This window comes from Erythrolamprus reginae, chromosome 2, assembly GCF_031021105.1.
Source record: "Erythrolamprus reginae isolate rEryReg1 chromosome 2, rEryReg1.hap1, whole genome shotgun sequence".
Classification (NCBI taxonomy): Eukaryota; Metazoa; Chordata; class Lepidosauria; order Squamata; family Dipsadidae; genus Erythrolamprus; species Erythrolamprus reginae.
The window spans coordinates 204905712-204920558 of record NC_091951.1 but is presented as its reverse complement, the minus strand read 5'-3'; the positions used below and the strand labels follow the sequence as shown (position 1 = coordinate 204920558).

Below are 14847 nucleotides of genomic sequence, written 5' to 3'. Positions count from 1 at the left end.
AACACACAGGCAAACAAGCTAGTAGTTTCAAACATCTTTTTGGTCGTAATGACAGGAGTGCCAATTTTTCCCCCTTTCATTCAATTCTGCTGTAAGAAACAGCAGGTATTTTAGACCAGTGTTTCCCAACCTTGGCAACTTGAAGATATCTGGACTTCAACTCCCAGAATTCCCCAGCCAGCATTCGCTGGCTAGGGAATTCTTGGAGTTGAAGTCCAAATACCTTCAAGTTGCCAAGGTTGGGAAACACTGTTTTAGACCACACACAATGAAATCTAAAATAAAAAACAGACTTTAGAAAAATCAGGAGCAGTCAGGGCACTTGAGATGGAATATTCAGATGCTTCCCCTAATTAACTGTGAGAGCACGCTCCATGGGGAATCTGCCTGTTTTATTGCAATGTTGGTAGCTATATTAGAACACAATAAGAACTGGGAAGGTGTGCAGGAACATTGGTTAGTGCCCAGAATAAGTACCTTCTCTGTATCTTTCTGTGCCTCTGACACTTGGTACACAGGGTGTAGGTCTGATTAGTATTCAAATTAGAGATTTTGAGGAATGCCCAGGGCGGCAGGCTAGAGTGGAAAATTAAAGCACTCTGTAAGTGGCACCAATTGACCTCTGTATTGCTGCTTCCAGAATGTGTCCATGAAGTCACAATGAGACAAACTGATTTGGTAAAGCAATTATTTTATGTTATGCGACTGTATGCTATCATCACAAGTTATTATATCAAGAGACCAGTGAAAACTAACATTGGGCCAATAGGTATTACATTTCCAGTGCAGCTGTGGATCTACTCAAAAGGAACTCCAGCTGAAATTCAGAAGAATTACAGCGCTAACCTGAAATATTAAGATAGTCCAGTTATTTTTATAAACTATAGGTTAACCACCAAGAATGTAAAGTAACACTTAAGGTGACTCAATATTCTGTTAAACAAAACATACACCAAAAAACCCAATACAGTGGTACCTCTACTTATGAAATTAATTCGTTCGGTGACCAGGTTCTTAAGTAGAAAGGTTTGTAAGAAGAAGCAATTTTCCCCATAGGAATCACTGTAAAAGCAAATAATGTGTGCGATTGGGGAAACCACAGGGAGGGTGGAGGCCCCATGGAGGTTTCTCCCCACCTTTTCCGGCCCTGTTTCCTCCCAGGAGATTCCTAGAGTGGCCCCATGGATGCTTCTCCCCACCTTTTCTGGCCCTGTTTCCTCCCAGGAGATTCCTAGAGAGGCCCCACAGATGCTTCTCCCCACCTTTTCTGGCCCTGTTTCCTCCCAGGAGATTCCTAGAGAGGCCCCACGGAGGCTTCTCCCCACCTTTTCTGGCCCTGTTTCCTCCCAGGAGATTCCTAGAGTGGCCCCACGGATGCTTCTCCCCACATTTTCCGGCCCTGTTTCCTCCCAGGAGATTCCTAGAGAGGCCCCACGGATGCTTCTCCCCACCTTTTCTGGCCCTGTTTCCTCCCAGGAGATTCCTAGAGTGGCCCCACGGATGCTTCTCCCCACCTTTTCTGGCCCTGTTTCCTCCCAGGAGATTCCTAGAGAGGCCCCACGGAGGCTTCTCCCCACCTTTTCTGGCCCTGTTTCCTCCCAGGAGATTCTTAGAGAGGCTTCACAGAGGCTTCTCCCTGCCTTTTCCAGTTACAGTTTCGGAAGCTCGGGTTTGTAAGTGGAAAATGGTTCTTGAGAAGAGGCAAAAAAATCTTGAACACACAGTTCTTATCTAGAAAAGTTCATAAGTAGAGGCGTTCTTAGGTAGAGGTACCACTGTATTCAATTTTTAAAAAGTGAGTTTGGAGCAGGAGTGAAATTCTACCGGTTCAGCCCGTAGCGGTGGCCACCCCATTCAGAGAACTGATAGCAGCATATATGAGGCTCCGTCCGGACATCACCATTTTCTTTTTTTAAACCCTCTGCACATGCGCAAAGCCTTTTGCGCATGGACAGAGGGTGAAAAAATATGTGCTTCCAAACCAATAGGGAAGGTAAGTAGATTTTACCATTGGTGTGGAAGAATGAAGAGAAAGGAAGAAGAAAAGAGAGCGCTCTATAGAGAGATAAAGGAGCCAGGATGTTTGTGTCAAAATGAGGAGCTTTAGACACTTCCCCTCCATCAAAAATGGCTGTAGTATCTCAGAAAACCATTGGATGGCAGCAAAGAGTTACATTTATGCTCTCATTGCTGTCATCTAATGACTGAGCAGATATTTGCCGCTCAGATACCAGTGGTATACTTTTTTCCTTTCTCCTCTCCAAAAAACCCCCAATAACTAAGCACATTAAAATAGCTTTCTCCCTACTGCCTTCCCAACAGGTTAGGCTACAGTTCTTACATTGTCTAGCGATTATGGACCTCGTGTTATGATATATCTGGAGAGCTCCAGGCTCATGAAAATTGCTTTGTGCAATTATTTTGGCATTAAACTTAACCTAATTATTTCAGTTCCTGTATAAGAACAGACCAATTATGAATATTTTCTTTTGGTATCATCAATAACACACACACAAAATTTATGAACAGAATTTTGAACAGGGAAGCCATTGATGGGATGGGGACACAGCTGCAAATTTAAGACCCTTGTGGTTGAAGCCATCCTGGATTTTGGAAGCTGAGAAACATGATTTCATATGACCTGGGCAGTTTGGGATATCTTTTCCTGGGAAATTCTGGAGGTCAGATATTCTCTAGTGCAATGTTTCCCAATGTTGGCAACTTGAAGATGTCTGAACTTCAACTCCCAGAATTTCCCAGCCAGCAGGGAATTCTGGGAGTTGAAGTCCAGATATCTTCAAGTTACCAACATTGGTAAACACTGCTCTACTGGATAGAGCAGAGGGGGGAATGATGGCGTCTTTGGCTGGTTTGGGAATTCTGGGAGTTGAAGTCCAGAAGTCATAAAAGGGCCATTGTTCCCCACCTCTGGGGTAGAGCAAAGATTCCAGCCTATGGAGCCAATGGGCTTGTTTGGATATGCAGGTATTTTCGGAACAGTGGTTACCCTGGGAGCTATGGCCAGACCCAAACTCTGGTATCTACTAAAAATCAAACGAAGAACTTGCCTGCAGCTCTACTCACGTCCCATTTTCTAAGAATGCTTCTGTCATTGTATGAACGGCTTATGCTTAAGGCATGCTTTGCTCTGCAACATACAGGCTTCCAATTTTGAAAAGAAAAAAACAAAGATAATGGGTTTTTTAAAAGGTTAAATGCAATAGTCAGCTTGTTGGGCTCAAAGAAATACGTTGTGCAGATTGCTGCCTCCAGGGCATCTTATGGAATGTGTAGTAAATAGACACAGGGATAGATCGGGGCTAAACCCTTCTCCTAGCGTAGCCTCAAAACCGGTTTCCTCTGGTTATTCTTTCTTAGATGCATATCCTGGCCTCAGAGGCTTTAAATAAATCCTAAATCCCTTTATCTGTCAGGTTCACCAGCACTTCTTAATCCACTTTTTATTGTGTATTTTGCAAGAACTAGTCTGGGAGAACATTTGCACTGTGATTTGTGAAGGGCTCCCAAGTCTTTGGAGACCCCAGCAGACTTCCCTCTTGCGTCTCCAGAGCTCTCCACAGAGGAAGGGATCGGCCTTCAGAACAGATTGGTTCTCAGACCAAAAGAGACTCTATTTTGTTTCACTGCTTCGCTATTTTACAGTGGTGGTGCGCCCCACATTTTTCTAGGTAAAGCTTTCCATGGCACTTGCAAACTCAGCAATTGTGTGTCTTGACTATGACTACCACAGCTGTTCTTTCCTAACCAGCCTCACAGTTGTCTGCAAAAAAAAGGTTGACACACCATTTTTAAACGGCACAGCCTTCCACTTGTGCCCCAAGCTTGAATTGCTAGCTTAGTTGTAACTTTCTCTGAGTTAGTAAACTTGAACTACCTAAATACCCAAACTTCACACCAAGCCACGCAAATAGCTTAGAAACTCAGGGGTGCACACATGCTCACACAAAAAGATGATTATCTTGAACCATTTGTATTTATTTCATCTACGGGACCTGTAGTCAGCTTGTTCTGTTTGTTTATTTATTAATTTGACTTCTATGCTGCCCTTTTCCTCAGACTCAGGGCGGCTCACAACAAGAATAAATACAAAACATATAGAAATCTAAGTCTAAAAAACATTCTAAAAACCCAATTTCTCAAAACCAATTGCTCATAGTTACCCAATTATACATATAAATTCATTCATTGGCTCGGTCTATGTGCATGGACCCTTCTGCCAGTGATGGGCTCCTATGGGGAACGGTCAGGGACACAGTTCCGGTAGCAAAATTTGGAGCTCCACCCCAGAGCACCCAATTTGCACTGAAAGATGTGGAAACAAAATGCATAAGCCACGCCCACAGTGTGGTAGTAAAGATTTTGGTAGCCCATCACTGCCTTCTGCCCTATAAGTATTCCAAGGGAGCATGTTAGCTCAAAACCATTTAGGGGGAAGGGAATTCTGGTGTGGGGGGAATTTCAATTGCAGATTGACGAGGACGGCTCACATTCAATAGATACTGAAATGCCGTACAACGAAATGGAGGATCCAGGAAAAACAGCCCCAAGCCAGCTGGCTGGAACCCTGAATAGCATGCTGTTCCTTTTTATTGCCGTTCTTTACTTGCCCTCTGCCCGTGGAAGCCATTTCATTAAAGGGATTTAAGCTCCTTGCAATCTAATTCATAGACGGCATAATTTAAAAGCCTTCCAATAGCAATCACCATATAGCGAGTCTTTAAAGCAGGGATCTCAGATGGCTCTTCGGCTCCATGGACTGAGCCCAGGCAGGAACGGGTGGCTCCCTGGCCGGCAGAGAGCAAAGTGGGTCAGGGCTGGGTTAATATCTGGTCCCTCCCTGATTAGATGCTTTGGGGAAAGAGATTAAGTGAGGGATAAGGCACGCTCTCGCCTACCCTCATCCTCCAGCTCTTCCTATGGCAAATTTTGCTCTAAAAATATCTGTGATCGCACAGTGGTTTCTCAGCTGATCCATGATGACAGTAAACCAAATGCCTCCTACCAGACACACACACACACCCATCCATCCTAAGCAAAGGCTAAGATGGTCCTTCATCTGCCCGTTTTCTTCCTAGAGTGCCCCCTGCTGGCCCAAGTGAACGCAACAGCGTTTACACCCCACCCCCGCGCATTATTGCTCTGGAAGACTGAAATAGCCCTGTGACTCATATGGGTGCAGGCATTGCTCATTATGGAGAGGTTGCCTTGCTAGAAAAAGAGATGCGTTGGCATCAACTGAGAGAAAGGGCCACATATGACAAAAGGTGTGCTTTGTAGAGAGGTAAAAAAAATTGAAGTCAGCAAATTGGGGTCATAAAGGCAGCCTGTAAATCTAATAAAACAAACAAACTAACAAATAAATAAATAAAGTGGCACAAAGCAGAATACAGCGTCATACACCTCTGCTCAAACATACGGCACTTAAAATTGGCTTGGAGAAATGATGGGCACTGAATGGCTATTAATTTTCGCCTCAAGTCCCTAGTTCTCATTGAGGTAGGAAATCTGCAACTGGCTTGTGCCTTTTACAACTGGGCGGTGCCACAGGCAATTTCTGTACACCAAAAAATTGTCATAGGCATAACAGCGGAAGCTGTATAACATAGGATAACAAAAATTGAGATGAGATTAAACACTTATGAATTTTACAAATTCCACCCATGGCTTATGATTCATTTCTAATCGTGTAAAAACATACAGTATAACTAACTTAACATGTATTTCTTCACTCTGAACCTGGAAAGTGGTAAACTAAGAGACTTCTAGAATAATAGGAGACTAACATTTTTAATGTTTTAAATGTTTGTCTCATTTAACAGACAAAAATAAAGCAATGATGTACAAGAAAATATAGTGATTGAAATTATAGCTCTTTAAAGAAAAAAATTACATTGTGTTAAGATGAATCCATAACTACTGCAGTCCTTTTATATATTATTAAACCTAGACAATATAGCCTTCACCAAATTAAAGTTCCAAGACTCGTTCATTGGAATGTATGTACAGAGGTACCTCTACCTAAAAACGCCTCCACTTAAGAACTTTTCTAGATAAGAACCGTGTGTTCAAGATTTTTTTACCTCTTCTTAAAAACCATTTTCTACTTAAGAACCCGAGCCCGGAAAAATTTCCCAGGAAATTTGAGAGTAGCACAAAGGCCCGACCAGTTTCCTGCCATTCGCCCTTTAATCATGGCCATCTCGGTCTTTTCTGGGCTGCCAGAGGAGCCTTTCAGTGGCGCTTAAGGAGGCTTTGGCAGTCCTTAGCGAACGAAGCATTTTCCTTTCTCTGGGCCCTTGGAGAGGGAATAAACCACTTCACTGTGGTGACTCCCTCGTACTGCTTCTCACACACCGGGTGCAAGGTTGCCTCCTGGAGCGTCTGGGCGCGGAAAGGCAAAAGGGGGCGCTTCGCCCTGGCCAGATCAATTCGGCTTCAGCCAAACCGAGGAGTCACATAGTGAAGGAAAGGCGCCGGCTACAAAGCGAGTGAGCAGGAGGAGAGGGAGCCCTTCAGCATGGGAAGGAAGACGAAGCAGGTAGCAGAAGCAGGAGCCGCCTTTCAGTCAAAGGAGAGGGAGGTTCCCCCCTCTTGCCCAACTGGATTTCTCTCTCTGGTGCAGTGTATGGGAGGCAGCCTCACACCGGGTGTATGGGAGGCACATGCTTCTCCTCACCACTTCAGAGTCCCTCTTTTTTTTTTAAGCCTTAAAATTTTGGATTTTTTTGATTCCCCTCACCTCACCTTCTTCCTTCGGCAGCAACTGTCCTCCTCTTCTTCCTCCTCCTCCTCTCACCCAAATTCCAAGGTTTATTTCTTTCCTAATAGGTTTGCACGCATTATTTGCTTTTACATTGATTCCTATGGGAAAAATTGCTTCTTCTTACAAACTTTTCTACTTAAGAACCTGGTGACGGAACAATTTAAGTTCTTAAGTAAATGTATTTTTAATTATGTAAACTTGATGAATGCTTGCAATATTGTAGAGCAATTGCCTGTAACTTTTCAATGTTGTTTTTTAACTGAACTGCAATAATTGTCTCAAAATATGGTCCTTTTAAAATAAAAATTCAAATTAGATGCTAATCCTTATTGAGGGGAGAAGGCAGTTTGAGGGGATTCTGACTAGGGGAAAAAAGAATTATAGTTAAAAAAAAGATTAAGTACCATTCACTCTTGTTTGTAAGCCAGCTAAATCTGTTTTAATTTTTTTTTTTTTAAGGCTTGTTTGAGAAAAATATTGCATGTATTTTTATTGTAATACAATAGTTTTCCCTTTAAATTCTTGAGTTAGCCAATCCAACTAGTTAGTTTTCTTAAAAACAAATCATACTAAAGAACTAAAATATTTAAATATGCATTAGTAAAAAATTATTATATCTAAGAGCAGTTTCACCATTTTCACCACCCAAATTCTTGCAAGCAAAAAAATCTCAGGAAATTTTATTTTACCCCCTCCAAACGTACCCATCAGTGTTCCCTCTAATTTTTTTTTTGGGGGGGGCGGAAAAGTATAGTGTTTGAGCGGCAGTCCCTTCGGGACTGGGCGGCACAGAAATATTAAATATTAAATAAACAAACAAACAAACAAAAAACCCACCCTGTTTTGCCTCAGAGAATTTCAAAATAAAATACTGTACTGTGTGTCTATAACAGTGAGCTCATAATAGAGCAACTCTATCAATATCAAAATGCCACTTAAATAGTTGAGCTAGTTTCAAACTAGATTTTGATTTTCTTTCTCTCTTCCTTACTCCCATTCTTTTTCTTTCTCTTTTCCTTCCTCTCTTTTTTCTATCTGTTTCTCTCTCTTCCTCTCTTCCTCTCTCTCTCCTTCCCTCTCACTCTTTCCCTCTCAGCTTCTGGGCAGGTTTGGAAAACTCTGAGTTGATGATGATTTTTAAGTGAGCGATTGCTCACTGCTCAGCTTAGAGGGAACTATGGTACCCATGTGCCTTTTTGTACCATGAACTATTAATGGACTGCACAGTTGACCAATCATTGAGGACAAATGACAGCAATCAATCCATGTCCCTGCTGTCTCTCTCTCTCTCTCTCTCCCTCCCTCGCTCTCTCTCTCTCTCTCTCCCTACCTACCTACCTACCTACCTACCTATCTATCTATCTATCCACCTAGAGTCCCTAGGGAGTTGGGTGACATACAAATTGAATTATATAAATAAATAAATCATTATCTAACAGAGCTCACAAAACATGATCTCATCTTAACCTATCACTCTAAAGAACCAGAATAAGATACCAATGAGAAGTCATCTACCTCCAGATTCCAGCATTTAACTAGATCAGTAGGCCAGAAATTAATAGACATATTTGTGGGAAAGGTCTTTAAAATATTTGAGTGGCAGGAAACTCAACATCACAGGTGATCTTGTAAATATAATTAGCATTACAGTAATGACATCTTATAAAATTTACGGATTCAATATAGAAAGAGGTGCTTCAAAATCCAGATTTAATATTTTGAACAGAAAATATTTCATAAAAAGTCAATACAATGAAAAAATCAAGTTATTTTTTTTCAAAGCCCCCCATTAAGTTATTTTCAGTAAACTTCAGTTCTCTAACGTAGCAAATAATTTCCATTGCAATTTTTTTCAAAATAATATTTTACATGTGGCCACTGAATATTCGTGAAATTTGTAGTATTTGGTAATATCGCCAGCCTTTTTGTTTGCCCGGTGCCACACTTCTTATATGTAGCACACTAAATAGGGTTGTTGCTGAGTAGATTTCCAAATCTCCTGTGAATGTCACTCACATTTGCTCCCTTTTTCTTTTTCTCCCCAGTTCTTTTCCATTTTTGCATTTGCAACGTGTGGCAGCTACACTGGACAATTCCGCCTCAGTGTCAATTGTCCCAAGAAAAATGAGAGCAAACTCAATATAGATGTGGAATTCTCCTACCCCTTCCGGTGAGTTAAGACTTAGTTGGGTCTGTCCAGTGAAGAAACTGTAAAGAAACTGTTGGTGGACAAAGGTTTACATGCAAGATGATGTTTATGGATCAGACCACAGCACATTCCAGAAATAAGCAAGCTACCAACCAACCTGTGTCCTGCACTTCTGGTTTTGACAATGTCCAACACCAGGTAGAACTTTATGATTCCCAAAATGCCAAGCAGGATCAAACTAGGTTATGTTGTGGCCCATCTGCATTCTGCGCAGCTGATCACGGATTCTGAGGATCGAGAGATGGGTATGGGTTGACATCCTAGGCCAGTGTACTTGGCACCCAAGTTCGATAATGGAGAGGATGTTGGGTCAGAGGCTGAAAGTCAAACAAGGCCTGCTGCACCTCTAGAGATGCCCATGAGTGACTCAGGAGAAGAGGAAGAGCCTCTTCTTGATGCCAGAGTATGCAGGAGTGTCAGAAGACATGAGTGGCTGAACAGGAGGAGGTCTCTGTGTAAATAGATCTCTAATACACTTGGCCACGCCTTTTGGGTATTTAAGGGTTAGCCTTGTGATGAGTGAGTGTGGAAGTCAGCTTTCTAATGTGAACGATGACTGTTTGGATTTGGCTCTTGGATTATTTAGGTGAATTTCAAACTAAGAATGTGAAATCTGGATGTCCAGGTTCCTGCCAACTCGGAGTGAGTCATGTTAATTAGAGATTGGTGTTTTTTTTTAATGTATTTTTATTGATTTTGTAAATATGGTTACATAAAACAAACATAAAACAGTGCATGTGCCCATCACCTGACCGACAAAAAACAACAACAAAAAAACCCAAAAAAAATTAGAGATTGGATCAAAGAGAACTATTTGGGAGTTTTGGCTTTATGCTTGATGTTAATAAACAGCTGATACGAATGGACTTATTTCTTGCTTTGCTGATATATTTTACACAGTTAAACCTTTCTGACACTAAATTATTAGAATTGCATGCTTAAAACTTGTCAAAGCCATGTGTGTGGACCTATTTATTGTGGGGCTCATTGCCTGGACAGTACAGGTTACTAGCTGGAAGACCATTAAGGAATGTTTGTAGGCCAGCAAATATCCAAGAAGAAGGGAATGACAAACCACTATTTAAAGGACACTGAAAGTAGGGTCAATACAAAAATAATGTTATCTTTTTCTGATAAAGGACAGAACTCCTGATATAGACATGGATGGGTGGTTGGTAGAGGCATTCACATATGCATGTCTGTGTGTGTGTGTGTGCTTTTCCAACAGTCATGCAGAGAAATCCAAGGAGCCCATTAGCAGAGCACAATTGTTAATCCTGAACTTGTTACACTGAGGATTATATTTACTCTGAATCTTTAGGATCCTTCCACTGTCATGGCTAATAGCAACTGCTACTGTGAAATAGGTTTCATTATGAATTTTGCTAATCACTTTTTTATAAACCAGGGTCTAATCCTGTAGCAGTAATCCCCTTGGTTTTGTTTCTCCTGAAATTAGTTCTTAAGAATATGGTCTTGATATCATGTATACTGAGAAAGGATGAAAAATATCTCTCTCTCTTATAGCAGCTTTCCGTAATGTAACACTTCCCAAATGGGGATGCTGGGATCTGTAATCCAACCCAATAACATCTTACTGGTTCAGTGTAACCAACTTTCACCCATTGTCAGCGCCCCAAATAGCATCTGAGATATGAATCAGATTCCAGTCCAATTCTCTAATCCAAGGTTTGATTTTGCCGCACGAATCCCAGCGACCAATTAGGTCCCACAGAGTTGACCTTCTCCGGGTCCCGTCGACTAAACAATGTTGTTTGGCGGGACCCAGGGGAAGAGCCTTCTCTGTGGTGGCCCCGACCCTCTGGAACAAGCTCCCCCCGGAGATTAGAACTGTTCCCACTCTCCTTGCCTTTCGCAAACTCCTTAAAACCCATCTCTGCCTTCAGGCATGGGGGAATTGAGACATCTCCCCCGGGCCTATACAGTTTATGCATGGTATGGTTGTGTGTATGTTTGCTTTTAATAATGGGTTTTTTAGTGTTTTTAAATAATTAGATTTGTTGTACATTGTTTTATTGTTGCTGTGAGCCACCCCGAGTCTATGGAGAGGGGTGGCATACAAATCTAATAAATGAAATAAAATAAAAGATTTATTATCAGAGCCATGTTGGTCACACCGTTGCCAGCCCAATACTAACTTCCTTCCAGTACCCCACCCAGGTTAACGTACATCCCCCATCCCCAAACCCACAATTCATCACAAGGACTAGTCTGAGTGCAGGGATTTCACCAACTTCCTCCTTACATCCACTGGTGCAGGACAAAGGATGACCTTGGACTCTAAGAAAGGAATTTGTTGTGGCCAGTAACTTTTCCTCCTATGCAACTACCCCTCCCAGTTCCCATAATACTATTCTACTGTGGCAGGCCAAAGTCTCTAACTCCATATGGTGGCTTCGGCCTGACACCTGTACTGGCTTCCTTTTTTCCTGTGAATTTCTCTTACAGCTCCTTTTCTCTTTTCTCCAGGCTCCACCAGGTGTATTTTGATGCTCCCACCTGTAAAGGAGGTCAAGAAGACAAGGTTTTCTTGATTGGAGATTACTCCTCCTCTGCTGAATTCTTCGTTACCATTGCAGTCTTCGCCTTCCTTTATTCTCTAGCTGCGTCTGTTGTCTACATCTTCATGCAGGATAAATACAGGGAGAACAACAAAGGTCCCATGATTGTGAGTAATAGGATGATTGGATTGCGCAAACTATTTCGGCACAGTGTCACACCTGATACTAGCACCCTTTGAGGAGGAGTTGCTTCTGATGAGGACATCTAGAATGGCAAGCAGGCATTTGGAAAACCCTTGGGAAGGTTTAAACATCACCCACCAATAAATAATATTACATGATGGGGTTCTTTATTTATTTTGAATATTGCCATAGTGCTATAATTCAGCATACTATAGTATAGGTGGTCCTCAACTTACAATCACAATTGAGCCCCAAATTTCTGTTGCTAAGCAAGACGTTTGTTAGGTGAATTTGCCCCATTTTACGACCTTTCTTGCTACAGTTGTTAAATGAATCACTGCAGTTATTAAGTTAGTAACACAGTTGTTAAGTGAAACCCGTTGATTTTTCTGCTTATCAGAAATTATCACATGACCCCAGGATGCTGCAGCTGTTTGATTTGATTTAATTTGATTTGATTTGATTTGATTTGTATGCCGCCCCTCTCCGTAGACTCGGGGCGGCTAACAACAATAATGAACAACATATAGCAAATCTAATATTTAAAATAATTAAAAGACCCTTATTTAAAAACCAAACATACACACAAACATACCATGCATAAATTGTATAGGCCTAAGGGGAAGGGAATATCTCAATTCCCCCATGCCTGACGACAGAGGTGGGTTTTAAGGAGCTTACGAAAGGCGAGGAGGGTGGGGGCAATTCTGATCTCTGGGGGGAGTTGGTTCCAGAGGGTCGGGGCCGCCACAGAGAAGGCTCTTCCCCTGGGTCCCACCAAACGACATTGTTGAATTAGTTGCCAAACATTTGAATTTTAATCAACAGGATTCATTTGACCAACAGGATGTTGCAATAGTTGTAAGTGTGGAAATGGTCATAAGTCAATTTCTTCACTGCCATTGTAACTTCCAACTGTTACTAAACATACTGCTATAAATCAAGGACTATCTATATCAGTGATGGTGAACCTATGGTACAGGTGCCACAGGTGGCACGCAGAACCATATCTGCTGGCACACAAGCTGTTGCCCCTCGGCTCCAACGTGCATGTGTGTGCCGGCCAGCTGATTTTTGGCTTGCACAGAGGCTCTGGGAGGGCGGTTTTGGCTTCCAGAGAGCCTTGGGGGGAGGAGAGTGTTTTTACCCTTCCCCGGTTCCAGGGAAGCATTTGGAGCCTAAGGAGGGCGAAACACAAGCCTACTGGGGCCATCAGAATTTGGGAAACAGAGGGCCTCCAGGGGGTGGGGGAAGCTGTTTTCGCCCTCCCCAGGCATTGAATTATGGGTGTGGGCACTCACGCATGTGCAATGCAATAGTGTGCGTGCATGCTGTTTCGGGACCCAAGGGGGAAAAGATCACTGATCTATATAGCTTTATCCCATTGCTGACCCATTGTAAGCACTAGTGTCATATGGGGGATCCTCCAACGTGTGTGAAACCAATTTTTACTTACCATCAGGGTCTATTTTATTTCAAAATAGTGTCTTATCCGACACCACCTAATGATCTTCTAGCTGAGGTGAAATTTAAATAATCAATTGGCCAATTTAAAATCTTGGGCTTCAGTGACAGACTTGACGTGGCCATTGAGTTGCTGAGCCTGCACCCTCATCCTTCACCCAAGCTACAGATAGCTATTGTTGCAAAGTCTTCTACTAATATTGAATTAGGTTAAGGTGTGCTGGCAGGATCTTGGGTCTGGATTGCAAGAGAGGCTTATGATATTCACTGACGAGATCCCCAGAGGTTTACTGTTCTTCGCACACTGGGTAATCTTTCCTATAACCTCACTGGGATTTTTCCCCCTTCTTGTTGCAGGATTTCGTGGTCACAGCTGTTTTTGTGTTCATGTGGTTGGTGAGTTCTTGCGCTTGGGCCAAGGGGCTTTCAGATGTCAAGGAGGCCACTGACCCTGATAATGTGATAGAAGGCATGTCTGTGTGTGAGGAACCAGAGGTCAAATGCAAGGAGGAATATGAGCCCATCACTTCTGGCCTCAACACTTCTGTGGTAGGTCCTCCGGATTCATAAGAATGTGATTACAGTCTAGAAAGGATTTTCATATAGGATCTATTCCTGGAATCTGAACATGCATTTTATAGTTGTGTTTCTTAGTTTTCTTTGTCTATAGCCTTTGCAGTATCTGGTGTGTGTGTTTATGTTTGTGTGTGTGTGTGTGTGTGTGTGTGTGTATGTGAGGGGTAGGTTGTGGACCATTTTGCTGCCAATTTGCTCAGGGTTCGCCCACAGCAATAAAAAATAGCTTCTGCACATGAGCAGAAACAAAATCCAAGATGGCGGTGCCCATAGACCAGCACCAACAGAACCAGCTCCGTGACGTCATCGCCACTTTACTAATGGCACTAAAAAAAAAACCATTAGAACCGGTAGGAACCCATCTATGTGTGTGTGTGTGTGTGTATTTCCATATGTTTTCTATATTTTCAAAAAGTTCATTTGTACTTCTGGCTTCCAGCCAATGAACTCTGTACCGGGACAAGTTTGTTGTTTACGTGGATGTGTTGGTGTTTTGTGCATCTTTATCTGTTGCTTTATAAAAATCCCTGCGTGTTTACACTTGGGGTGATATCTCTACTGGTAAGTGTCTTACAATGAGCCAGTTTCAAGGGAACAACCTTAATTGTTGTGTTACACAAGTGTCATATTACCGTTTGCTGATCCAAACTAGATCTACTCGTTATCAAATAAATCCCATGACTCTGTTTTCTGGTCTGACTCATAACCAGACATAATCCTTTTCTTTCAGAATGCTACTAGGTAATATTTTATTGTGCAATCCATCCTTCCTCTTTCTTTGAATTTTGTGAGACACTCCAGGTGAGGTTATTTCCTGTTTACACCTCACGGCCATTAAGAAGAAAACACTCCTGAAGCTGACTTTTAGAATCAGAGCTTGGTTTTGCCCATATGGCTGCTCTATGCTGAGAGTGAAACTGCTGCATTCTGTTTGCATATCTATTCATGACTAAGCACTAATGACTAAGCACCACTGCCCAGCTCATACAAACGGGCTTTTTAAAAACTGCTGTTACAACCAGAGCTTTTGAGGGCCTGGGTAGATTCTGGATGGTTTTCCTGTGAGATTAATGGAGATTAGTTTAAAATTTATAATTTTATAAAACATT

General features: G+C 42.2%; 1 protein-coding gene across 1 annotated transcript in view; it reads left to right on the top strand.

Moving 5' to 3' along the window:
• The window catches only part of SYP (synaptophysin), a 34122-nt gene that overhangs the window by 8289 nt on the left and 10986 nt on the right, over positions 1-14847 (top strand). The window contains exons 3-5 of the mRNA XM_070736127.1: positions 8830-8954; positions 11484-11682; positions 13520-13711. Of these exons, the coding sequence (XP_070592228.1) occupies positions 8830-8954; positions 11484-11682; positions 13520-13711 (516 nt within the window). The remainder of the gene's footprint in view (positions 1-8829; positions 8955-11483; positions 11683-13519; positions 13712-14847) is intronic.